At 41.7% G+C, this 27,944-nt stretch overlaps 1 protein-coding gene across 3 annotated transcripts in view; it reads right to left on the bottom strand.

Annotated features, from left to right (window-relative positions):
- RPS6KA2 (ribosomal protein S6 kinase A2) overlaps nt 1-27,944 on the bottom strand; it is a 318,108-nt gene that overhangs the window by 258,077 nt on the left and 32,087 nt on the right. Inside the window, exon 1 of one of the 3 annotated variants that reach the window (XM_030022667.1) lies at nt 20,647-20,756. The exons of the other annotated variants lie outside the window; for them this stretch is intronic. Within the exon in view, the coding sequence (XP_029878527.1) occupies nt 20,647-20,694 (48 nt within the window). The 5' untranslated portion in view covers nt 20,695-20,756. Of the gene's footprint in view, nt 1-20,646; nt 20,757-27,944 lie in introns of those variants that run through there. 3 annotated transcript variants of the gene reach the window in all.

Here is a 27,944-nt window from a genome sequence, read left to right as displayed (position 1 = left end):
TGAAGTGCATCTCCATCTTTTGAAAACAAAACTCACTATTAAACCTGGAGATCAGCGAAGGAAGAACGACACATGCATGTAACAAAAAAGATCAACTTGCCTAGGCATAACTGAGACATCTTTTAATTCCTTGCTCTTGGATTTTTCAGCTTGTTTGTCTTGAGAAATACTTCTAAGTGGCTGGGGTGAAAAAGGAAAGGAAAGGAATGAGAGGAAACCATGGTAGGTCAAATTATCCTTTGAGTAGACAGAGCATTATTAATCGTTGGTAGTTTTGGTAAAGAACATTAAGCCTGAAATAAACAGCCCCAGCACGTGACTTGTAAAGAGAGATGATGAACACGCAGGTATTAATTTGCTTTTCCCCAGCAAGTCAGGAACTCTCCTGTTTTCAGTGTCTCCATACTTGACTAAACACAACCTAAATAAACCTGTGTCTTTAGATCATTTGGAAAAACACGTTTGTATTCTTTGCACCATCCAATGTAAGTTTCTTGAGGAAACCTAAGGCAGAGGACAAGAAGGAAAAGGATAATGGGGGCACTTCTAAGTTTGAGGACACTCGTATTTTAGTGAAAGAGAAGAAAATGATGTGCAGTGCAGTTTCTGAAAAGCACCAGTGGGCTACAAGCAATGCTGTAAGGCTGAACATCATGCTTATGACTACACCCCACATACCGATTTTGGTGCCATCCAAAGGATTATCCACAATCACATAGATTAGTGGGGCTTAAAAGGAATTAATGGATTTTATAATGTTTTTGTACTCATCCTTCATTCAATTCAGTTAATGTGAAACGTTATCCCATTGCTGACCTCCAACTAACTGTCTACAGCTATGGGTCACTTTCAGTTTGCATTTTAGTTATTTGCAAAGGTGTATAAACTTTAGGTGTTTTTCGCTAGTAATAAAAGGTCCAAGTCTGCTTCATCTGGAAAGTCTTCTCAAACAGGCAGGCTCAGTTATTTTAGTTTATCATACATTAAATTAATATAATACAGTTTACACAAACTTCATGTAAAAATTATGCAGTATTTCAAATTATGCTAATCTCAATTTAACAGCACCTTGAAGACTATCAACTTCATCATAAGCACTTTTCCCACATCTATAACATCACTTTATCTTGAGTTACAAAACACAGAGTATCTTTTTTTTTCCCTTCACAAGCCTTTCACTGAGAACATAACAGGAAAATTAAAAAAAGTCACTCATCTGTAAATACTGGTTCTTAAATCGGCTTGTAGGATTCCAGACTAAACTTCTTAATTAAAAATGTACGTCTATAGATCCTTCTAGAGTGACGCAGGTTGGGAGGGCTTGTAAAGCAATAGCGAGCAAAAGCATTAGCTTCCCTTCATCTCGGTTTGCATCCTGCCTGGGCATCTGCCCCTGAGAAAGGAGAGCTCACGGTCAGACAGCTACGTGAACAGCCACCACCTGAGCCAGCTCCTTACCACAGCTTACAGGTGTTCCCTCCTGCCTTCCTCCTCACCTTCCCCAAAACAGACATCCATCCCCTCTCAAGTCACCCTGCTTTCTTTTTCCAGTTCAGTCCTCTGAAGACTGTTGCTGAGATCTTTCCACATTTTCCTCCAGCTCCCGCGTCTTTTTGAATGGACACTTAGTGGCAGTCACCCATGTCTCTGATTCTGCCTTGTTCTCACTGTCTTCTCCTACTTCACCTCTCTGAGAGCCTTTGAATTAGTTTCTATCAACTCTAGCTCTTTCTGGGAGAGGTACTGCTGTCCAGGGAGCATGGGTGGGGAGGCTTCTCCCTCTCACTCCCTTGGCAAGCGTGCAAGAGAGTCATTAGCCAGGTTTGAGGAGGTCAGTGTGCTCAGCTGCATCAGACCATTGTGCCCCAGGCTGCCATGGAAACGATGGCCAAAACCAGGACTCGGGCATATTTTATTCAGCAGGCTGTTTGCATTTTGCACCTTTTCTGTCCATAAGGCTGGTTGCTAATGCAACCTTGGTAGCTTCAGAGCAGTTTGAAGGGAACATCTGTTCTGCTCTTTCAAACTCTCTCCTAAAGACAGGCACCGAACTGCAGAGCAGCTGCCATATTCACACACATGCACACACACAGCATCCTACTATTGATTACTGGTACTATTCATTACTGCTAATATTGAGTAAGTGGTTGGGTCAGATGTTAACAGGTAAACAAGAGATTACTTCTTTCCCCAGCATACCAGAAACAGCATGCCACTTCAGACCCAAAAACTGCATCCAACCTGATAACAAGCAGGAACCAGCATGCTGAGGTCTAATTGGAAAGCTGGTAAAATACTCAGGACAGGTTGCTGCTGAGTCACATGAGAAGCTTGTATAAAGTTTCCATCAGGGACTATGACTATACGTTTGCTTTCTTACTTTCTCCGTGATAGCTCTAAGTTGAGACTTTATTAATACATTGAATCTATGTTCTCCTGCCAAAAGATGTTGACAGCATAAAAATTGAATGATTACAACAATTTTCTGAAAATGCTAACATTCAACAGCTTTCACATCTTTTCTCACTTTTTATTTCCTTAGTATCTGATTGAAGTGCCTTGCATTTCATGATCATGCAAAATTTTTATTAATATTATGAGTAAAACCTTTAAGTATTGAATGCTGAGCATGAACTATTGGAAGGACTTCACTTTCCATTTCTTCCTAACAAAGTTGTATACACAGTGGACTGAGGAGGAGGAAAATCTGGAAATGCTTTACTAATTTAACAATGTTTTTTGTTCAAGGTCCACCGATATAGACTGGTGTTACTCAATTCAGGAACCAGCTCCCCAGGCAAACTCTTCCCCAAAATTGTTTAAAGGAGAGGGAAAAAAGTACTAGAAGAGTCCTACCCTCTTTCTTTACTTTCTTTTAAATTAAGAAACCACATAACCTTAATAACATAGGTTTGTTCCCCTTTCCTTAATCCCTCCGTCCTATATTGTCACCTCTTCCGCTGCAACTTGCCAAAAATTAAATTCTAAGCTTTTCAACAGAGACTTGACAAACACCAGCTGCACCTGTTGTACACTGAAATAACAAAAGCCATTAGCAAACAGTTATTGTCGTCAAATTTTTAGTGGAACACTTACACACAAGGATTGAGACGCATATCAACCAACTTTAACATCTGCAACAGTTGACTATTTGCCCCCTCAGAAATGTTCAGTAACAGGAGGACATTGGCAGCAAGTACTCTGTTTAGCAGCTATGGAAAACCACAGGTTGTGTCAGCCTGGATTTACTGAAGTGGACAACAAACACAGCTGCATAACCATCTGTAGAAGCAGGGCTTCTCCTTGAATCAAGCAGGTTGATTTCTGCACTTGAATTTGTCTTTCTGACTACAGTTATATACTAAGTTGGAGAGTTTAGCTGCAACTTTTAATAGGACAACATTATTTAAAATGCTCTTTTGACATAAAATTAAATTTGATAAACCCATGCCAACATCAAACACGAAAGGCAAAAACCAAAACAAAGAAAACAACTTCCTTAGGTTTACCACTGTTTCTTCTGCAATTCCTTTTTAATCAACAGGTCTTACTGGCATCTTCAGCTATCTTACAGAGGTTTTGTGTCATTTAATGAATAATGCAGCTTATTATTACCCCAAAAGATGAAATACTGAAGTGATAGCTTTTGTCAAACTCTGAGGTACTAGAAAATCGTTGACTTCCAGGAAAAGAAAGGAGCTTCTAAGGTTTGTTGGTGGTTTGTTTTTTGCTGGTGGGTTGTTTTTTTTTTTTTCTTTTTCATTTTTTCCTCCGTTGTTACTGCTGCTACATGTTTTCTTCATCTATGGAAGGAACATTGTTTTTATAACTAGATATTGTCCCCCAGGTGCACTTGAGTTGCTAGTTCTCTCCCAAATAAATGAGGATATTTGCAGTTCCATCCTGTAAGGCAATTCAGACAAATCAATACTAGAGGTGCAATTCTCAGTGTGCAATTCTATCTACTCACAATATTGCTTATGAATGTGTACATACATAGGTACACAAGGCCATGGCAATCCACAGCTCTTCAAACTAATATGCACTTTTACTTTTTTTAATGCTTTCACGAATAGCTCATTTTTCCCTGCACAACCATGCACCTTCTATTGTCTTCTGTTAAACAAAACCAACTGGTATTTCCTGAAGGAATAAGTATCAAAAAATATTTTTAGACATTTCTAATCAGTTTTCCTTCTGACTACAGTAGTTGTTAGTTTTGTACTGAGATTACTCTGTCTCCCACCAGACTCCAAAGTGAGACACGGTGGATGCCTTCCCATGTTAACTAGCCGTTCTTTGGGGAGGAGGCAACAAAACAACAAAAAGGGCTCCCATGGCTGCAAGATCCCCTTGATTTTCAGAGCTGAACAATGCATTCTGTTAAAGCCTCCAGAGATAATCCCCTTGAGATGAAATTTAAGTAAGCATTCATTTTCCTTTTTATTAAAAGGCTTAAGGAAAAGCCAGGGTGTCTGCAGCAGTTGCCTTGACCATTTCAGTCTGTGTAAATGCACCTTTATTTTCCAGCCTTACAGGTTGCTTATATGTGAGCAAGCAGCTGAGAAAGCTTTTTTTTTTTTTAAACAGGGCTTTCTTTTATCCTTGAGGGAGGAGGAAAACAGTATGAATATAAAGAAGGCAGGATAGGAAGGAGAAAATAAAAGGGAATGAGATCCTATTTGCTTGCTGCATCAGTGTTCCACAGAAATAGAGTACCAACACCTCACAGCTAATGTCTAAGAACTACGTCAAATGAGTAAGCTCATAGAAGAGCCTTATTTTGAAAATCTAGATTCACTTCCCATTTCTGTGGCTTGAATGACTCACAACAATGTACTTATGTCGTTATAAAGCAGAGAACATCCAACAGAATTTTAAACCAGTTTGGGATGAGAACAACTTTCACACAGAATACACTTTCTTTTTTTATATAAGTCTACCACTTAGCTTGCAGAGGCTTATTTCAAACAACATCAAGCAATGGATTGAGAAGACCAGAAGAATGACCACTTTGAAAAGAAATACATGTTAAGATGTTGGTAGGTTTTTTAGTGTGGCAGTTTTTCAGAAGTGAGAAGTGTAGTGCAGCATAATAGGGAGGGGAATAAATTATCTAGCACAGAAAAAAAAAAAAAAAACCAAAACCCCACACTAAGGCAAGTCCAAAATCAAAAGAAAGAGATAGGCAGAAAGCCACGATAAAGTCCACTCATTGTTCCCTTGTTATTTAACTACAGCAGTCAGAAAAGTATGTGTGTGTGTAGAGGAAAAATACTGTGTAATCATATGGCTCCTGCTACAGTTTACTCCTCTGAAAGCAGAGCTGAGGAATACCTGAATCCCGAGAGCTGTGAGCAAAGTAAGAAACTTCAAAATAAAATTTTAAGGTAAAAGAAGAGAAAGCTAACCACAGCTCAAGCTAAAGACATGTATTGTATTTCTTTGATAACATTTCCACAAGTCTACTGGATTCTAGTATTGTAATGTAGAGAAAAGCACTGGCAATCCTTTTTAAGACTCACTTCCTTGTGAGATGGGCATTAAGAGGTATTACGATTTACTTTTCCCTCAACACTGCCTACTTCCCTTTAAGTTTTAAGGACTGCATAAACATTCCTGATTTCAATCCAATAATGAAAAAATAAAGTAAGAAAGACACACTTGTAACCTTCTGTCACCTAATCCTAATGTGCACCCCAGCCCACAGACTTTTTTGGAGATCTTGTTGAGCATGATCTGATACCTACACGAAAGGAGCTTCACTCTCTGCTCTGGGAATGGTACCACTCACCAACCTGTGAGCAGAGCTGAAGGGAAATAATTTCCTGTGGAAAAGAATTCAGTTTGCAATTGGCTAAAAAGCTGTTTTTCTTTTAAGTACGTCGTGGTGGGCTGACTTCACTCTAGTCAAAGGCTGAAATAATGTAATTAAAACCCAATTTTATTAAGAGGGGGGGATCAGATTAAACAAAAAATGTATGGTCTGTGCTGCAAGTCTCATTTAACTATCACCAGGAATTCAGATGAGAAAGGGTGCATCCTGGATTAGAGCTAGTAAAAGAACAGTCTCTCATTTCTTTTATACCCTCCACCCCAGTCTTGCCCTTCATGGATTGTTTGTCTGACACAGGTCTTCCTAAGGAACTTACTGTTTGCACTTGGGCCAAGGAACAACCCCATGACTTCCATACAGAGCATCACTTGATATCTAATGCGGACCTCACAGCCACATCTTACCCTTCCTCACCTCTGAAGGTATCTTTTGGAAACTAGTCCAGTCTTAGAAATATGGCACATAGTACTTTCTTAGAAAAAAAGTACTAAATCCTGGTTTATATGGTAGGTTACAAATGCACTGTCAGTAACAATTTCTAGTGGTTTTGATGGAATATTACTCTGCTTGGTACAGGAAACCAGTTAGAGATGAAATACAGACATGCCCATCAGGGACCTGAAAATGAAGATACATCTCAGAGTTACTTTTTCAGGTTAAATTAGGCAGTGCTAAGCTGATACAACTGCTAGTAAGAAATAGGTAAGGTATTTCCACCTACACAACTAGAGTGTGGATTTGTTACTCTCGAGTAAACATGGTGTATATGCTTACAATTCCCCCAAGACTCACCCAGTTTGGTAGCCTGCATCAAGCTTGAAACAGGTGAGAAAAACCCCAAAGGAAGAGAGAGAGTTATGCCTGCATGGTATCTGGAAATGTGCAGGAAGGTACCTTCTTTGCACGACTCATACCTACCTTTATGGAGTAGCACCAGAAGTTATTGAGAAAAGATTTGTGCCAAGCTTGCAGTTTTTACTTCCTGAGAGTTTGAGAGCTGAATACTTGCATGTTTCTCCCTTTTAAACATAATTTCTGAAGGTCAGCAGTGACTGCTGGAAGAAGATGCTGCATCACCCTGGAAAACTACAAAAAAAAGATAGAATGTGTCTGTGCTAATACCTACTGGACTCAGTATGGCAAGCAAAAAAATACAGCTGGATGTGCAGAACTATATATGGGATATACCTGCTACGCAGACACTTGATACCCATATTCAAGGGGATGCAATTAAAGAAATGGAAGACGACATGAATTAAAGTGAAAAGGCAAAGACAGAGATCACACTGGCGAAAGTGGGAGAAAATGTAACTTGGCCAGAATGACATTCAGAATACTGGAGCAGCTACAAACAGGAAGGATGACTTGTGCCTGCAGCAGAAGGTGCACAGCATGCGTGCTTTGCTGTTAGCTACGGTGCTGAATCTTGGATATAGACAAAACAAATGGGAAGTCACTTGAAAACAAGGCAAAGAATGCAGGGATGATTCCAGAGGACAGGAGACAACTTGAGTATTTAGCAAAGAAAGAGGTTAAAGTCACTTTGGTGAAGAAAAAGGAGTTCCACTTTTCAAAACTGCATCCTTTGGATGTAATGCAAGGAGAAGGTGCAATAGACTTGACAGAAAAATCTCCATGCTTAGCCATTAACTTTTCCTGGAGGGGAAACACATGAAAAAATTGGTAGTTTAAGATACCTTAGATTCAGCAGGGGAATGAAGTTTCTCCTTAAAGCGAAGCCCAGAGAAACAAGATGTAGACTATTCTGGAAAAATTAAGACAAGCAAAAAGGTAGTTGTCAAGTTTCACCTGTCTTTGTAAAAAGGCTTTAGTACTGAACCATGGCAAGAGAAAGTTGTTTGGACTTTGACAGAAACATTTTGCCAAAGCAGGAATCCTACAACGTTCACTGCACACCAAAGGAGTAACTATTCAGCAACACATAGCAAGGCTGAGCCTTACAATATTCAGAGGACCTGACTTTGAATGCATTTTGGAGGATGCTGCTTACATTGTTTTCCCAAATTTCACCTAGGGAAGAGATATGAAAAAGTAAATAGGAAGTTGAGAAGAAGGGAAAAACTTTAAAACAAGAAGAACTACTCTTTCACACTTTTGCCTGTAAGTCTCATTTCAGAAAAGTACGACCACCACAAGCTAAAAGTTAAGGATATTGTGGCCCAGGATGCAGAAACATTCAACCAAAATAACAGAACAAAAAGCTAGCAATCAAATACTCTTACTTGCAGCCCACTATCCTAATCCTTGCCTCTCATTTGGGTTTCCAGAAGCCTTATAAAAAAATAGGTGAACTTCACATTGCTTTATTGCAAGACCAGCGATTGTTTTACTGTTTGTACATCTCAAAATTTCTGGGTAAGCACAAAGGCATCTATGGTATCTAAGGCTCTGAGCCTTCAGGCACACTGCCAACTACTCTGAGTGGACATAGTTACTGTTAAAAATGTCAACAGTAGTTACACTAGACTTGCAATTTGGCAGAAGTAGCCATCCTGCTGCACCTCAATTACAGACCATACTCAAAGGATGAGCCTGCATGGTTTATTTTATTTTTTAATTTCTGTACGTTCACATTCTTCTCCTGCAAACTTTATTTAGCTTACATCTAGTAACATGTATACTTAAATTTTAAGTGCAGATGTGCAAGATGACTATGCTTAAATACCTTGCAGTAGTTGAAGTTCCTTCTCTTCTTCCCTCCCCAGCCTGTCCCTGTTTATCCAACAAGTCCCAGGAGTATCAGTACAGATTACAGTACAAATTTCGGTCCATTTCTGATGGATGTACAGAAGTAGGTATAACCAAAGAGATAGCTAAAGAAATACATGAACTTTAAGAATAAAAAGAAAAAAGTTGAAGCCTCTGTAAGAGTAGTTCTGTGGTTTGTACAGTCTACTCTTCTGTACTCTTAATACAGCATTAAGAGGCTAAAATATTGAAATGCTTACATATGTTGTACCAAGTACCATCATATTCATGAAGGACTTCCTGGCATCCCAGCAAAAGGATCAGGAAAGAATCTGGGCCATTAACTCATAGCCAGTGACGTGACAAGTCGGATATTGCAGCTCTGAAGCTTTTATGTCATAAAACTCATCATACACAACCACCATTGAATTAGAATAGAGTGTAATCCTAAAGTTAAAAAAAAGAAAACTAGTAGAGGAGGCAGCACAAGTAAAAGGGCTCAAAGACAATTGAGAACTTTTATACTATCCTGGCATTAATAAACCTATAAATCTATTTTCATGTGAATTCATAATTCACTGAACTATGCTATTAGTAGTTTATTGCTTTCTAAAACTGAAGATTATTTGCTAAAGAAGATCAAGATAAAGAAAGAGAGATCAAGTATAACAGACCAAAGCTTTGAAAGAAGTATGTCAGAAAGGCAGGCAGGAAATGGAACAGCAATAAACTAAAGAAGAAGGAAAAAAAAAAAAAAAAAAGCACATTACTAACTGCTATTCAAGATACCTGCGAAGGAAATGGTGGTGCTGGAAAGAAATCAACTTGCTCACACAAGATACTCATTAATTGTTTCTGAAGCTGATAACTCATTCTCCTCTCTAATCATGAGCTTTGCAGTTCAGTAAAGGATAAATAATCTGAATGACAACAGTGCCCAAAGCACTTACAGGTACATTCCCTAACAGACAGCTTTCCATGCAGGGAAAAGTACCTGTTTGGAACCACTGAGCATCAAGCCATCGGGAGAACTCCCTGATTTTCAGAACAAGAAACTGATACTTATCATCACAAGGTCTAGTTAAAACAAAGGATCTAGCATACTACCTGTGCAGAAAAGCAGAACTGACTAACACCAACACTATGAACACAGAGTGCTGCCAGAACTCATCAAGAAATATGCACTCCCTTGAAGGCATGAGCACAGCTAGGCAAAAAACTGTCTCAAGAAAAATCACTCAATGGATCAGAAAGCTAAAACCCCTAAAAAAACAATCATCACCTTTGAATCAAAAAACTCTATTTCCTTAAAAGTTACAGCTTTAGAGAGGAGATTATATATTTCAAGCATCTTTCACATAAACATCACTTTCTGCCTCAGACTCCTCTACCAGGGCTGCAGATTTCCCAATCATTCGACGATGATTTTTCTACTCCGAGTTTCCAAGACATAATACATTTTGCTTTTTTGAGAGGCGATACAAATGCAGTGTACATGTTCAGCTCAGATGACAGGCTACAGAAATAATTAAGTGCAGGATAAGCGGGAATGACGTACATCAATAATTTCAGACTGGCTTTGTCCACACAAAGGCTGCTGAGCTACTAACTCTTTGCAGACAAACTCCACTCCCCTGTGTCACGTTTCCACAGCGAGCGCAGAAGCCCCAGAGTATGGAGATGACTCCAGCCTGACTCAGTTTCCTGAAAGCCAAGCCTGAGCGTTTCCCGATTCAAAGTCCTGCTCCTTCACCATGCTCCTTTCAACCGACTCCTCATCATAAGTTCCCACTAGCTCTCAGTGAAGCATTACGGGAGTGGACAGTGTGGGACTGCTCAGCAAAAAGAGAATTCAGGGGTGCATCAAAAGCTAGGGCATGTACAGTGCACAGCCAAGCTACAGGAACAGCCATCCTTAACAGCGTATGGATTGCTATTACCTCCGGCCTTTGTATCCACGGGAGCTACACAGGGGGATAGCCCTTTATGCTATAGGGCTATTCCAAAAGCGCTGTGACAGGTGCAGAATTACGCCCAATGCACTGCAGGCAAAAGATACCAGCTATGCTGAATTCTGTGCAGCCTCCTCTGCAACAAATCAGCTAGAGCGTGGTGCAAAAGCTGCAATAACTTGTCCTGACGATCACCACGCTTCAGAGTCATTAACAGAAACAAAACAAAAAAGCTTCTCTTTACAGAAAGCCACATATCCTCTCACAGGAAAAAATCCCAGCAACTATAGAAAGTATGGAGAAAGTAGACTTGATACAAAAGCAATGTCACCGGTTTTCCAGAGATACATCCAGGAACTACAGTACAGCTACACTTGACAAGTGCACTGTGTCACAGCTACTAAGAAATCACATTCCCATTGTTCTAACATACCCAAACTGAGTAAACTGAGGAGGAAAACAGTTCTTGTGCAATAGTTTCCTGAGCCCTGTACTTTCACCTGATATCACACACAGGTATTTGGAAGATCCTTTCAGAAGGCAATTAGATGCCCACCACAGGCTTGGGGATAATTTCCTCCAATTGTGCAGCTGAGCAGACAGAGCACATGAGCCCTTTTCAGACTGCTAATTCCTCAGCTCTTGCATGTTTCTTTTGAGATTCAAAGCATATTCATAGCAGTAAGCCTCAAACAGCATCAATTTTGCTTTAAAAAGCAATAACACATCCATCTTCCTGCACCTTTGCTAGTAAAAGTTAACTAGTCTGTGCCCTCAGGGGCACGCGGCAGGCAGTAGGGCACAGCCAGGAGTCAGCCGCTCGGAGAGCTCCTTTCCGAAACTCAGAAAAGATTGTTTTTTTTAAAGGGTTTACAACACTCTAGCATTTGCCCCAACACACTGAGTACAGGAACACATTTGAAGCCCTGAGGTATTCCCAAATGCCAGTAGCAAGATCCTGGAGAACAAAGCACCACCACTTGCCTCCAGCCAAAAGAAAAAGATATTTCAGGTGAGGACTCTCAGGAACTAACAGTGGATTAGTCATACGATCTCTAAGAGACACTGTGCGATGTCAAGCAATGTGTGAAATGAGAAACGTGTCAGAAAAGGAGAAGGGGGAGAGAACGCTGTGATATACCATACCTCTCCTCATGAATTTTAATTTTTGTTTGACTGCACATTTCAAGAAATAACTGTACAGTACAAAGATCTGCACAATACTAGAAAGACTCACATAAGAGTAAAGCCTTGCACTTTCTGCACACTCGGCACCAGGCCCTTGGGCAGTAGTTGTTACAGCAACTAGTCATCAAAGATCTTACTACTCTCCTGCACCCCAGGGAAGATGTCACCCCTGTGCAAGAAGGATTTGGGGAGAACATCTCATTCTAACACACATCTACATAAGACCAAGGTTAGTGTATATAAGCGTGTGACACCACATACAATTGTTTTCTGTTGATTTTCTTTTGTTTAATGTTACAATGGTGTTTCAGGTATTCTTCCTCTTTACCTATCAGTTCTTTAAAAAAACATAATAAATTGCAAGACATGCTTAATAGACATACTAGGCTAGCTATAGCAAGGAAATTACCATCAATTTTACAAAGGTTAGTGTCAAAATCCCCACTCCTTTCTTCAGCCCGTCAGCACTTCTTCCCATCTTGGAGTCCCAGCCAGCATTCCTTAGTCAGACCATATTCTGCAGCCTTCCCACTCCTACCAAAATGAAAGCCTGTTGGTGAAACACTATAGACACATAAGTTTCAGGAGACAGATCAAGCGGTCCTTCGTCCTCAGCCAAGGAGGCACAAGCACCGTCGGCTGAGAGCGTGCCCACATCCCCACGCAGCAAGGTCCCGCTCTCACCAGCATCTCCCCCAGCACTCCCAGGAAGGTGATGGTGGGTCACTGCCAGGTGAGATGCCCTGTGGAGCAGGGCAAGGCAGGCAACGGGCCGGCAGCACAGCCCGAGCTCCACTGCAAGCGAAGAACACGGAGTGGTTGCGGCATGCTGAAAGCAGAGATCTCCTGGTAGCAGTTACAGTCCCCAGGGCGTTTTCTTGGCCAAAACAATACAACTTTTCTCAAAGTGCTACCAAGGTCTGTCTCACACTTCGTCAACAGCTTATCGAAGCGTTAAGACAGTATTAGGCTCCACATGAGCATTTTATAGGAGGTCAACAGGTACATCTAGGAGGTGGGAATTTGCTGTCACTTCCACAGGTCCTCCTGCACCACTGTCGGGTTTGTTTGTGTGGTTGGGGGGGGTGGGGGGGGTGGGTTGGTTTGGGTTGGTTTTTTTGTTGTTGTTGTTTTTGGGTTTTTTTGTTTTTTGTTTGTTTTTTTTTTTTTTAACTTGTTTCTCTGTTTTTTAAAACAGGGGGAAGAAGGAAGCCTGTAGGTAAACTGTTAGTAAAGAGCCATGGATCAGCCCCATCCAGCATTTGGGCTCAGGAAAATACAGCTGCTATTTTACTTCCTGAATTCATATCAGAAACTCAGGGAGTTTTCACATTACATATAAAGCTGTTGCACATTACTGCTATTCTATCCAAACCTCTCATTAGTGGCATTGTGACAGTTTAAAAGCAACCCATTTTTCCTCCACTTCAAGTACAGGAAAAAAAAAGTTCCTTGTCCATATGTAATCCCTATTGCGTCTAGACCTTGAAATGATTGCCATATCACACATACCAAATGACATGCCAGTACAACTCCACCCAGGCTGCACTGACGCACATTCACCACATAAAACAAATTCTCAGATTGGGCTTAATCTTCATTTGCATCACACCTGCAATCCAGTTACACAACCCATGGATAACGGTAGCTGTCCCACTGACATAGTAGAGTTGTGCATAAGTAGACATTTTTGAGTTGTGCTCACAGAACTGGGCATGGCATTGCTCAAGACAGTCAAGTTGGGGGGGGGGGGGGGGTGAAGACACAGTCCCCCAACGTCTGAACTGCGTTCTCCCTCAGTATTGTGGCTCCCACACCACCTCCATGAGCACCACCTCCTGTTGAATTTGCTGACACATACCCATCACAGAATTATGCTTCAGTTGCTCCTATTTCTGCCAAATCAGATCTATTTAGACTGAAGTTTTCCATGCCAGAAGACTGCCTCAAGCTCAATTCTTTTGCAAACTTTCAAGCTTGACTGGTTCGGCTATTTCTGAGAATAAGGTGAGAAAAAAAAAAATATGTATGTTGCTTAGCTCAAAAACAAACTCTTCCCCCCTTACCCCAAATAAAACACTCCTTTACAACCCTGACACCAATACAGAGGGCAGAAATATGTACAAGTCTTTTTTGCATGGGGAGAGAACAGAATATAATCCTTTAAGTGTAAAGATTAGCTCCTAGTGTAATTTTGAAAGTTATCATCAAGAAATTTAAGTTCAGGAGTGCTTTATATTCAACCTTAATACTCCTTTTATATGGGGTTATATTAGTTGCATATATGTATATTATATGTATTATAATACACAACTACAACCATTGCTAAACTCAGAATTTTAAAAGCCTTTGTCTTGACCTAAAGAAAGTTCCCTCTTTTTTTGTGAGCAGTCCACTTCATTCCATGTTGACACTTACCAAGAATTGAACACAGTACTTCAGCTACAGGAAACACACATTCAAAAGCATGCTTGTCTTGTTAATGTCTCATGAATCTTAGGAGACTTGCATGCTTTAGAAGGCTTCCCCTGCAATCTTTCAAAACAGACTACCAACAAAACACACAGTTGCATCTTCTGCCACTCAGTGCAGTAACAACATAGGAGCCAAAAGCTCAAAGAGCCCTAATTCCTGCCAGCGTCATGCAGGCAGGTCCAAGACATGCCTTCTGAAACTGCAGTAGGTAAGTCTTTTTAAATGACCAGGAATGACCAAGGGTGAGAGGCCTAGAGTGCTCCTGCTTGCAACTTTTCCTTTTAAGCCCAGCCAGAAATAACACCCAGTTGTTTCTTCTTTCCTCTCCTCAGAAAACTGGTGTTTTCAAGAGTTCATTTGACTCTTTCTTGACAGAGTGGTTTCTCTGTATGCAATCACTTGCTCAAAGGGCCATGCCTAGCCACTACCCATTCTGGACTTCAGGGATCTAGATTATTATAAATAATTGCATACTTTCTAGCATACAATTTTCAGCAAGGTTCCTTATAAAGACATCTATGGACTTGCAGTTAGTACTGCACATTGAAAAGATCAGTTATTTCTTAACACCAATTTACAGCTGGAAGACAATACAGCATCGGGGTCAACTCTAGGCATAAGCAAAGCAGGTGGTTGGCTAAAGAAACACTGATATATGTGGCAAAACAGCCTTCCTCCCTGCCCTACCTTACCTATACCGCAGCCGCAGAGAGAGGCAGAAGGATGTTGCTGCCAAGTGCAGGGTAGGGATCGCAGGGCAGCAGCTAGCCCCACACATGCAGAAGTGACCAACAGAGCTCTCTCCAGCCTGCCCCATCCCTCGAGTCCCCCCCAGCAGCTGCAGCAGTAACACGAGGCCGGCTTTTCGGAGCTCTGCCCCTGACCCGGTGTCCCAGCTCCAACCTATTCTCCTCCCCTTGCCACGTGGGGAAGACGCCTGGCTTGACTAGCCTCAGGTCTTCGTACCTGCAGTCACCCGGCGTCCTCGCACCCGGTCAGCAGCTTTGCCGGCTCCAGACCACAACAGCTCTGCTTAACAGTCTGAGGCAGCGTAGGCTGAAAATAACAGAAAGACTCCTTTCCCATACCTGGCTTCAACAGCATCCCTACAACTGCCAAGCTGAAGTAATTTTTCTTTTCTATCTTAGCCTTCACAATAGTAAAATGAAGGTTCATTAGCATTTACTTAGGAGACAAAGCAATGTCAACAGTGGTCATGATGGGCCAACATCATACACGAAATCAAAGCCCTCATGAAGCAAGCACCAAGGTCTTTGCAGACCGAGCCAAGGAGGCTGGCTCCAGCTGGCAACTGAGCCAACCTGAACCTTCTCTGTGCCAGATATAGGAAAAACCCTCCATGTATACACACACACACCCCCCCCATCAGTAGATGTTATGCATTTGTGTGGTGCAGGGTTTTTTTTGGTAGCAGGGGAGGGGCTGCAGGGCCGGCTCCTGTGAGAAGCTGCTGGAAGCTTCCCCTGCTCCAAGTCAGACCCACCGCTGGCCAAGGCCGAGCCCGTCAGTGACGGTGGTAGTGCCTCTGGGAGAACAGATTTAAGAAGGGGAACCTGCAGCGAGGGAGGGGATCACAATGTGAGAGGAACCCCTCTGCAGACACCGAGGTCAGTGAGGAAGGCGGGGAGGAGGGGATGCCCCCGCAGCCCGTGGTGAGACGGCAGCTGTCCCCCCCAGCCCATGGAGGGGAGCGGGGGCTCCTCAAGATGGCCGGGACTGCCTGGGAGAGCCTGCACTGGAGCAGTCTGTGATGGAAGATTGGCCTGGGGAAAGGACCCATGCCAGGGAAGTTCAGGAAGAACTGCAGCCCATGGAAAGGACCCACGTTGGAGAAGTTGGTGGAGAACTGTCTCCCGTGGGAGGGACCCCACGCTGGAGCAGGGGACGAGTGAGGAGTCCTCCCCCTGAGGAGGAAGGAGCGGCAGAGACAAGGTGTGATGAACTGACCCCAACCCCCATTCCCGTCCCCCTGCGCCACTGGGGGGGAGGAGGTGGAGAAATGGGGAGTGGGGTTGAGCCGGGAAGGAGGGAGGGGTGGGGGGAACGTGTTCTAAGGTTTGGTTCTACTTCCTAATATCCTTGTTTTGATTTGATTGGTAGTAAATTAAATTGATTTTGTTTCTTCCCCAAGTTGAGTCTGGTTCTTGCCCGTGACCATAAGTGGTGAGTGATCCCTCCCAGTCCTTGTCTCAATCCACGAGCGTTTCTTTATATTTTCTCCTCATCCCACTGTGGCTGGGGCGGGGGGGGGGGCAGGGGCAGACAGTGAGCAAGCGGCTGTGTGGTGCTTTGTTACCGGCTGGGCTGAAACTACGACAGCAGGTTATTTAGTAAACAAAACACAAGAGAAACCCCACATACTCATTCAAAACAGGTCCACAAGTGAATTCTCATGCCTTCCACACTCTCCGACATATTTCAAGAGGACTATCCCCATCTTTCTCTAACAATGTCCCAACCATGACAGAAGCAGACTACTTGTGAGATCAGGCACATTTCAATGCCTTAACACGCAGGCCCTGCAATATTCATGTAGTAATAGATAAGTCAGTTAAACACCACTAAAATTCCCCATGCTCCTGAGGGCTGACCCTATACTGACCAACCTCATCACCAAGGACAGGAACCATGACACTGAATATTACAAGAGGTGTGTGTGCATGGGGGGAGATGACTTGAAAACCCCTCTGTTCTGAAGGGTTCCAGCCCCCTACCCATACTGGACAGGTAGCATCACCAAGATACAGCAGTCCCTCAACTCAACAAGCTGCCTAGGTTCCTCAGAACACAATAGACAACAAGCATGCATATGACAAAGAAAGCTAATCTTATAGACATCTGTATGAAATACATTGCTTTATATAAAATATGAAAAAAACCAGAAACATAATAAAGATCACTAAATACCTTGCCCACATGTATGACTTGCGTATGTGTGAATGTACAGAAAGACTTCTAAGAGGTCTGCACTGTCAGATTCCTTTGGTGCTATGTATCTTTTCATTCTGCTCTCCTTTGTATCAGTGACTCAGCCATACGTTCTCCCTAAGGACAGAAACGTCTGTTGGTGGCAATGGGGAAGAGGCAGAGACATTTATCACAAGCTATAACAGAGCAATATTCTGCCAATACTGCAGTCATAACCAAATTGTTTTTCACAACACTGAAAATAATTAAAGATCCTCCCTTTTAAAGCTACAAAGAACATACGCATTTCCATAAATCACACAATCAGCATTTACAGCACCAGATCCCTATAAGAGGGCATCAGCTGAAGTCTTAATTTGTTTTGCCTAACTGCTTTTCTCCTATTAGCAGAGATTGCATCTTGCTCTTAAACAGTGAAACTCTAAAATACCCATTTTTAATAAAACCTATTTTTCTCTGCCAGAATGCCATTCAAAGCAAAATTTTTTTCCACTAGCTTTTTATTTTCCTGCTGACTCAATTACTGAGTTATAGTTTACTACAAGCAGTGATCTTCATATCCATTCCTTAAATCAAACAGCTTATGTGATGTTGAATTTTCTACGCATACCCATTTTGTAAAGCATCCTAATTCAATGTTGTTATGCTACAGGAGGAACACCTCTCTCTGCCTTTGCATGATCGTTTCAGACAAAGCTTTCAGAAGAAACTGAGTTGCACAGGTAAATTTACATGGAAGAACACTTGCACACATTAACCGGCTGTCCTTTCTTTGAAAGACGACAGTACTTTTGAAGTTCAGTAGGCAACAAGGTTGGTAAATGTACTGTTATCAACTAATTTTTGCTGGTCCTGAAAAAAAGTTGTTTTAGGAACCACTGAATAATACTGGGAGCTTGAAACACAACATGCCAGTTTTCAGTCACTCTCCAGGGCAAAGTCATATTTTCAACACAGCCATTAAAGTCTTAACTCTGAAACCACCCCTCAATGTACGTAAAAAGAATCATTCACTTGCCTAAGAGCTGCTGGTCCCTACACAAACAGTAAGCTGAGTAACATCTGATAAGATGTTCGGCTGCTGCTTCAGCACGTAATATTGAAGAGCAAGCTCTGAAGGAGACGTTCACTGCAATAATCAAATTCAATGTTGTTCTTCAGTAGATACTTTTCCCCAGAAAATCCAGGACTATCCTAAGGTCTGATCTACTTAGTTATTTTAAAGAACTTGTCAATTTGGGGCATTCTTTTGTATGCAAAATTACAAGCATGTTCTTGTAGCTACTTTATTGCACCAATATCTGAACAATATTCAGGTAGGCTAGCCATCAGGTAGACCACTGTAAAGCTATATTCACAAAAGTAAGAAGGGAGCTATGGGTCCTTTTCAAAACTTGCTTCAAAAAGATATTGCTGTGACAGTGGCCACATAAGTAAAGGAAGAAATCATTAGCTGAACTCCGTATCTGACTACCACAGAAAAAAACACCAGAAAATATCCACTAATTCTTCCCAGCCACCATTCAAGGACATAGTTCACCTAATTCATCTCCCAATTATTAGAGATTACTTTTTTCTTTTTTTAACCACAGCACTGCCTGCTCGCATGCAACAGTCATTAAGAAGGGAAACAAAATTCTCAGCACTAACTAGCTATGGTATAATCAGGTAGTCTGGGATCACAGAGGCTATTGATTTCTGTGACTTAAATCAAAGCACAAGACCAGTCTGAGTCACGTTTCTGTCCTAATATGTTCATGCACTCACTTGAGTCCAAGGTATGCACGCGTAAGCAGAGGGCAGAATCTAGGCACTTCTTCCTCTAGAAAAAATCCTCTACAAACTGAACCAGCATATAACTCTTAAAAGGACTGCAGATGTTTTCACCAATTTTGTTTCACACATTACCACAAATAAAAACATAGTTTGTTGCAAATACTCCATCCACCTCCAGAGAAACAACATGAACCATCAACACAGGCAAGTATGGGAATCCTATTCGATATCTCTGTTGTGTGGCACCATACAGACACATCTTTTTATGAGACAGCAAGTTGCTATGGTACTCCCAAGACTAGCAATGACCTGCTGTTATTTCCACGTTAAATTATGCTCATCACCACCTTGGTTGCACCCACCTTCACTTTATCACTTCAAACCAGTAGCTCAGACATTTTCAGCAGCTACATTAAAATCAAATCTAGCATAACTCATGTTTCTCTTGCACTTTAACCCACATTAATCAGCTGGGTGCTTTCAGTCCTATATGCAGAAGTGTAACAGTAAATCCACAGTTGTTATTATATCCCAGTGGAATTATGAACATTTGACCAGATATTGCCAGCAGTAAGGAGTATATACTCTAGCAAAAGGGAAAGTTCTTTTCAGTTGACATAAGAAACCCCAAAAGGACAGTTCAACAGTATAACTGTGATGTCAATGTTTAAATGCTGGAAACTTACTCCAGAGTAAGAGGTACAACCAACCATCTGCATCTGTGAAGGTGCCAAAAATCAGTTAACTATGTGCCAGATTCTAACGTGCACTGAAATGAACTGTCTTTCCCTGTACCCCTTTAAAACTGTTTTAGTTCAACTACAACCAAGATGAATATTTTATTTTTAAGCAGCATATTACAAATACCAGTATGAAATCCCATACATGTGAAATTATACTGCATGGTGAAAATGCAAAACTCCAATTGACTACAACTGAGAGCACGCTGCACTGAAATTGAGATGCTCTACAGAATAAACAGACTGCGCTTCTAATCAACCACTAATAAACTGTGTGTGTGAACAGCTAAGATGAGGAGGGGGAGCAAAAAAACCAGCATAGATTTGTATATTTTCATAACCTACAGGATATGTTGCCAAAACAGGATCCAGAGATAATGCAGACAAGAATGCTATTTCAGATAGCTAATTACCACAGCACTCAATCCTTAGCTAGGTATAGTGCTTAATAGAAAAATATGATCTAAAGGTAGTTTTAAACAGAGTTCTACCTGAAAGTATAATATGTTTTTTTTATTAGATGTCTCCATAACTCTACTGAGTTACGTGGGTATGTTTGAAAACAGAGTACAAATATGCAGCCTACATGTAAAATATATGCACATCGTCTTTTAACATCAACTGTTATTTTAAAATAAGCACCAGTCAACGAGCAGCATTCTCTCTCTTACACTGCAAAAAACTTAGAGAGCACTAAAATTGCTTGACAGATTCAGAATATACGGTGCTACTGAGTCCTGGAGCAAGGTTAAAAGGCAGCGTAACACAACTGGGTGACAGAACCCAAAAACTGCAGCTGTAATCAAACTAACCCACGTAGCATGCTGCTCGAGTACGGTTTTGATGCTTTACATTGTGTCCCAAACCACAAGCCAAGAAAAACATTGCATAGAGAAAACAGTTTGAGGCATCTCGGCGCAAAGAAATCACAAGGCTAACTGCACAACAACAATGTAATTGTCAAAATTTGTCATCAACCTAATTAAAGCAAGCAAAGCGGCAAGCAAAAAAAGCATTTTACCTTCTTAAGGAAAAATTTCTGTAATTTCTTGTGAGGCAGCTTTATCATCTTTTTTTTAGCATTCAGGATACGGGTCAGACACCGCAAGTACTTGAACCATTCCGCAGGGGTTTGACACCTTTCCTCTTCTTTATTAACTCACTGCAGACAGCTTAGCTCAACGCGTCACCAGACGCCAGCCCAGCAACAGATTAAAAGGCAAGAGCTAGGCTGGATCTCATCTTTGACTCAAACGAGGAAGCTATATACAGACACTCCAGCTCCAGCCAAAGCCTATAGCCGTGTTGTCAGCGCGAGGAAGAAGAGAACAGGCATGAGGTCTGCATCTCTCCCTAGAAAACCTGCTAGCTGTGTTGTCAGCACGAGGAGGAAGAGAACAGGCATGAGGTCTGCATCTCTCCCTAGAAAACCTGCAAAGTTAAAAAAGGTGCTTATCCAGAGGCAAGAATTTACAGGAGAATGAAAGAGGTACTGAGATGCTCAGTATCTTGCTGATCCTTTCAAACCCCGTGCTACAGAAGAAACTCATTCAACATTCAGGACTCTGAAACCTGCCCAGCATTGCCTGCTGAGCGCAGTTTGCCACCGCGCACCTGTTAATTGTGCACATTGGATGTGACTCAGCCAAGCACAGGAAAGAGCCTGTCATTTACATTTTCTTTAAATCACTTGGGGACTTATTTCCTTTGAATAGTTTTTAGAAAAATCTCTATGAAGAAAGAGATTACACACGGAGGTATTTATAGAGCGCACCGATGCTGAGCTTGATTCAACGTCATAGGAACCAGAGATCACGGGCATTGCTGCTTTCCCTTTGGGAATCTGCAAAGTTCAGCTCCAGCGTTGGAAGGACAGGGCTCAGCAGCACACAGCGATGCTGCATCTCCTGGGTGCCTGGTGTTCTAAACCAGCAAAGTGCTGTAGGACAACCTGATCTGAAACACAGTGTGCACTCCCAGCTATGCCAAGGGGATAACCCCTATATTTAAGAACAGAGCACACACCGAAGCAGCTAGTTGAATCAGTTTAAAATCACTTCGTGATCAAGCTACCTCCCTGGCCAGTACTGTAGTGCTTGAAGAGTTAATGTGTGTGAGGATACACAGAAGAGTATTATGAGGAGAATTTCTTCAAAACACAAAGTGTCAGTCACTCTCAAAACTCCATCTCCTGTTTTTATACTATAAATATTATTTCACACAAGCTGCAGCTGAAAAAAAGACCCTCAAATCTGTAATAGTCAATCTCTACCTGTATCATGTTTCTGCCATTTGCATCATTCCCTTACCACAAGAGCCACGTTTGTTCCTCTGCCTTCTTGCTGTCCTGTTCTTCAATAACTTAAGTACCACAAACGCTCTCAAATGTCACTGCAAAGTCCCACTCCTATGGAGGCACACATACTTAACCTCCAGCAAGTGGCAAGGTCTAGGGCGAGCCGAGGAAACTGGACATTTGAAGTTAAGCACATACTTAGCTGCAGAGGTTTGTATTTAAGGGAGGACCAAATATGACAGGCAAATCACAGCTGCAGCAAAGCACAGAACCAAATTCTGAGAACTGATGCCACTATGCACCGATGAGAAAGTCCAAGTCCTACCAAAAAGGCACATGGACAACGCCACAGAATAGAAGTGCAAGTTGTGTCAAAGTAATGGCTGTGAGAAAAATACAGACCCAGGACAGCCACTGAGATAAACCAACAGCCAAAGGTAAGCAGTAGACCTGGTGAAAGCATTTAAAAGCTATTCTGGCCATCAGGTGTTCAGCCTGATGGTGGAGAACTGCAGATAAGTTTTCTGTGAAGCATCCTGCACCAGGAGGATATCTATCAAGAGAATGCCAAGAAGATGATTCCAAGTCCCATTTCAAGAAATAGTTCCAAAACTGGCAGCTGGGGAACCCGAGCAGTGAGACAGGGGCTATTTCTTTGGTGTGTTATATGCTTGAAGCCTTCAGGTACAATTCTGATAAAAGACAAAAAAGAACATTTCTTAGAAAACTCCCACTGTGCACTGTGTAAGGTGGAGAAAAATCCAAGACACCTGTAAAAACAGGATGGCGAAAACACCATAGAAACCGTCTACATACATACAGCAAGAATATAAATTGCAACCCTAGTATCTTTCTCAAGAGTTTCTGTTATAAAAGGGCAAGCTTGGTTTTGAAACTTGGAGCCCTTCAAGTTATACAGTTAAAAAAACCCTGCAATTTTAGGGTATGCATTACCAAGAAGCATATTGCTTCTAATTTAGAACTCACAATTCTTACTCCAGTTCACCAGGATTTGCGTCATTTCTTAGTATTTTTGACTTCCACCTAGGAGCTTACCAGAGTCAAACAGCATTGACTTAGAATTTCAGTTCTTCATACTGTAATTATTTGGCTGCATTTTCATTTCCACACTGACATCCGTAAAGGATGCAAGGTTTTCCTCGATATACACAAACTAAAATACTTTGAAGAGACTCTTAAAAAAACTGAAGACTGACTTCCTTTGAGATAATGTCATCATCCCAGTCTCTAGATTCACCTAGTTCTTTAAAGTGCAGTTCAAGCTGAACAATTAGATTTAAGCTAGAAGTACCATAAAGACATTCTTTTATGCCTTCTAATATATAACCAGGTTTTGGAAAATAGCTGCATTACAGAAAAGGTAAAGATAGACTTCCAGTTATAATTCTGAATTTCTGCGGGGGGGGGGGGGGGGGGGGGGGGGGGGTGGATTTTGTTGTTGTTGTTTTTTTGTTTTGTTTTAAATCAAGAAGAACATTGAGGACTGAAGACATCCCTTAGCATTATTTTTAGGTACTTATGTATGTCTGAATACATTATGAATTCTGTCATGGTTACTATGGTAGATAATTGCTTTTTGTTAAATATGACAGTCAACAGACCTAACACATACAGTTTCTGCTTATTCACAACCCTTTCAGCTAAATGCAACATTTAACAAACAAGTCCTCCAAACTCCATGTGCATAACATCTTTACATCTGGACACTGCTACTTGCCCTTTTCGTGTCTGTATGATGTTTTATGCTATACAGGCTTGCTTGAGCAATTATATGAAAGATGCTTCATTCATTGATGAATGCTTACCTCATCTTTCTGACCTAACCAATAGGAGAAACACCACATTTTTTTGAATTAATTATTTTTTATTTTTGTTTATGAACTACACAGTTCTTAGCAGGCCTGCTCCCATCTAATACTAACTCATGGGAAAGATGGCATTAGCATCCCAAGAGAAGCTAACTAGCCATAAGCAATGTTTGCAAGACTGAAGAAGGAATAAAGTATTCCATGACTGTATTTAGTTTTGCATATACAGCATCTATTACAGTATTTTATATTAAAAACAAATATAGCTCAGATTTGTCTTTAAGTATAGTGTTATTCTTCACTGGAGCCAACATTAAAGAGTTCCATACAAAGGTAGGTGGTGTTACAGATATCCTTTTCCATGCCTATTTAAGTTACCTTTCTACTTTCCTTTGGTAACTCAAATCTGAAAAGATAAAACACCTTCCTGCTTTAACTCACACAGGTAAAAAGGAAGTGCGAGAGGAAGCACAATTTGAAAAATTAATGTTAAACTATTTTATTAGTAATTCTAACCAAATGTCGGTCCCTGTAGCTGACAGTTCTCCATTCTACCTCCTGTTTTGATTTACGAATTCACAAACTTACAAAATGCCAGAAGAATTACACAATACAAGCCAGTTTCTTCCCTGGTTAGCCAAGCCCTTGCAAAAATTAGTCGACAAATCAGTAAATATTGGATCAAATCCAGCAGTATTTGTTTGTGCTTAGAAATGGGACTCTGAATAAGATTATCTTGGACACCCTAAACAATAAATGTTACCTCTAAGAGCAGCAGCTTCTAACACACAACTTCTGGTACCTGCACATCTATACCGGGAACATACGCTCTAGCCCCCATTGTCAAAGGGAAGGTCCACCAGCTCCACTGCCAGTCACAGGTTTCCCATCTTGACGTGCAGAAGCCTAGTTCCTGACCCAAAGCCCTTATAAGCAAGGAGAGGAATTTATCCTGATGTCTGGCCACTGGACTGAGCCATGGCAGTGGCAACAAAAATTGCTGCTTTAGCACTTGAGTTCTGTTTCTTACAGCCCTACTAGCAAACCCACGCCAAGGGCAGCACGGCAGCTACTGACACCCACGCTGCCATTGGGGTTCAAAGGTCTTTGCTCATGGTGCTATTGATCTGCATACTCAAAAAACCCAAACTGAAGATTTTGTCAAGTTTTCCCCCTCAATTATTTGAGGTCAATACACAGAGGAGTGAGTTCTTTCCTTTACGGTGCAAAAAGGATTTCTCTTACACCCCAGACAACTGACTAGTGCAAATCTGTTCAAGACAATGGGGGCTACACAGCAAAGGAACTGATATTGCTCTCTTACAGATCATTATTAACTTAGATCAAGAAAGATAGCAGCATAACTATCTGCTTTCAGGCTATTTTTTAGAACAGGTACTTGAAAAAAAAGATGTAAACTGAGTATATTTGATCAGGAAGCTTAGATTGCAGAAAACCTTTTTTTCCTCTCCCCTCCCACTCCTCAAAATGCTGGAGGTGAGACATCTTTTTTCTTTTCTGTCCTGACGCACCAATTCAAGCTCCTCAAGAGCCACCTTGAAGGAGAAACGAGGAAGCAGAACGCAGGGGGATACCGTTGCCTTCGCTGGCGTGGTGACCTGGTCAGGAACAGCACGGCGACCAACCCCAGGCCGCTCAGGCCATCAGCTCACAGACACCGACGTGGTGGACGGCAAATGGCGTTTATTTGTGAGTGACACGGCATTATATAGCTTGGGTTTATGACGTCACTTCCATCCGCTTACCTCATAAACTAAGCGCTATTGGCTATCTGGAGAGGGGCCCTATCTTTCCGTACAGCGCGATATCTTCCGGCCGCCAGACCCTAACTACAGATACTGCCTGTTTTCTGGATAGCACTGAAGACGCGGTAGCAAATCAAAAGCATTGACCTTGGAAAACAGAACTCCACTCCCCTTCCAAAATAACCAATGCCAAAATCCACAGCGGTTTGGGCTTGGAAGTGCCCACTACAGGCAGCAGCAGCATTTGCATGTTGATTTTTCCCTCCTGTTCCAATTAGTGAACACCACTGCCTGGCAGGCCCTGCTCAAGCTCTTAAAACAACTCTCATGGTAACCCCCACCCACCTTCCCAAACGCCCAACACAAAGGCAGTTTCCTGGGGGACTGATACCAAGGACTACTGCAATAAAAGCAAGGAAATAAGCTTTTCCACAGAACCTGCTTTGTCTCCCTGCTGTCCTAAGGACCCCTGAGTCACCCTTTGAGATGTTCTCAATCAAGAAATTTGATTCCTCATCACCATTGTACCAGAAACAGAAAAAATTACCTCTGCAATTAAAAAGAGAGAGAGAAACATGGCTACACCACAGTTGGAAAGCTTCTAGATGTAGAAGTACTGTAATAGGAAATTTTTAAGGGAAGAAAAGCCTATCTTATTTCTTGAAACTTATTATACCCCAAAGCTTAAGGAGTCTTATGGCCAAGGTTTTAATTCACTCCATGTTCTGCTGTGAATTTGGACACTGTGATCAAGGTTTGATGCAGACTTTTCTTTCTGCTCTTTATTACAGAGTTTTGTGAGGGTAAAATAGTTCCATGTAGTTTCTCTAAATCTGTATTATAAATGCAAGCCACCATCAAGCTGATTTCTATTTACAAACCTTTTTAAGCAACATCAGTACACAGCAGATATTGAAAGAAGATGCTTAGTTTAGCCATTTGCAAATCTTTCCAACAGCCAAGAGATTTTTCAGGAGATTTCTCACAAACTCACAGTAATTCATACTTTTCTTTTTTTCTCCTCAGAATACAAAAATCAGGTTATCTTCAAGAGGTGGGTTATCATTCACGACCCTGCTGAAATTTTGGCCTGCTTTTAACTAAGCTTGAGTTATTTAGGACTTTACACTGTGCATACTGGTCACAAAACTCACATTAGTTGAAACATGAGATGACCCTTCCTTATTTGTAATATAGTCAAGGCCTATACTTAAGTTTGGAAGACGATAAAGAGGGACACCTCTGAGTACGTGTGCCAATGTAGGTGACAGGGTTAAGGAGTGCAGGGAGGAGGAATACCCATGTCCATAAATTTTCCCTGTCCTGCCACATGTAGCTCTGTGGCCATTGCTCACAGCCTCCCTATAGCTTCACATATATACTACTAGAAACATCCCTTGCAGGAGGCAGGGGAAGAGAATGGAAGTTATGAACAGAGCAACAGGATAACAAAAGGCTGCAGGCTATAAATACATCCTTAACACCATACTTCTCTACATCCTTAACACCATACTTCTCTACATCCTTAACACCATACTTCTCTACATCCTTAACACCATACTTCTCTACATCCTTGCATATCTGATTACCAAAAGCCACACACACATTTGAAGATGATCACAAGATGATTCCCAATCACATTTTACTCTGCACTTTCTACTGCATTCATTAGTGAAAACAAAGGAAATTACAAGTTCTGACAAGTATTCTCAGTATATTCTAATGTAGTAATTGGCTCTTTTTTCACAAATGCCACTACATGTTCTGTAGCAATCAAATACCACTACTGATTAGGTAAGATTTGTAACACTATGCACCAGAGTGGAAATGACTTACATTTGGAAACCTAATTCAGTGCCCCAAATAAATGTTGTTCTCTTTAAAGAGTCCTCTTGTAGAGTAGCCAGAGAGTCAGAGATTTGTTCCTCTAAATGAAGCTCTATGCTTTGAAGTATGCCAAACCCAAAGAAGAGTGATTTCAGGAACACGGCGAACAGGGCGAGGCGCATCAGAAAGGGCGTGGCACATCAGAAAGGGCGTGGCACATGTTTGCACAGGCAGGGAGCACAGGTAGGGCACAGCCCCTCCTCTTCCTCTTCCCAGCTGGAGAAGGCTACTCAAGCAGTGGGCATTGGCCCAGAGGGATGGTTGCCACTCAGGTGAAAGCCATCATTAGGAAAAATGTGGCAACGCAGACAGAGGTCCCCTGTAAACGTGCAGCTGTCCAGGTGTCTGGCTGCGGGGAGTGCCTGAGTCTGTCACTGGTGCTGGAGGGCAGCAGGGACACCTCTTGTGTGAGGTGTGACCAGGTGGGTGATCTGCTCAGCCTGGTGGTAGAGCTGAAGGAGGAAGCGGAAAGGTTGAGGAGTATCAGGGAGTGAGAGAGGGCGATAGATTGGTGGACCCACACCCTGCCATCCCTGAGGCA

This window comes from Aquila chrysaetos, chromosome 8 (genome assembly GCF_900496995.4).
Source record: "Aquila chrysaetos chrysaetos chromosome 8, bAquChr1.4, whole genome shotgun sequence".
Lineage (NCBI taxonomy): Eukaryota > Metazoa > Chordata > Aves > Accipitriformes > Accipitridae > Aquila > Aquila chrysaetos.
The sequence above is the reverse complement of the archived record's forward strand: the minus strand, read 5'-3'. Positions and strand labels throughout refer to the sequence as shown.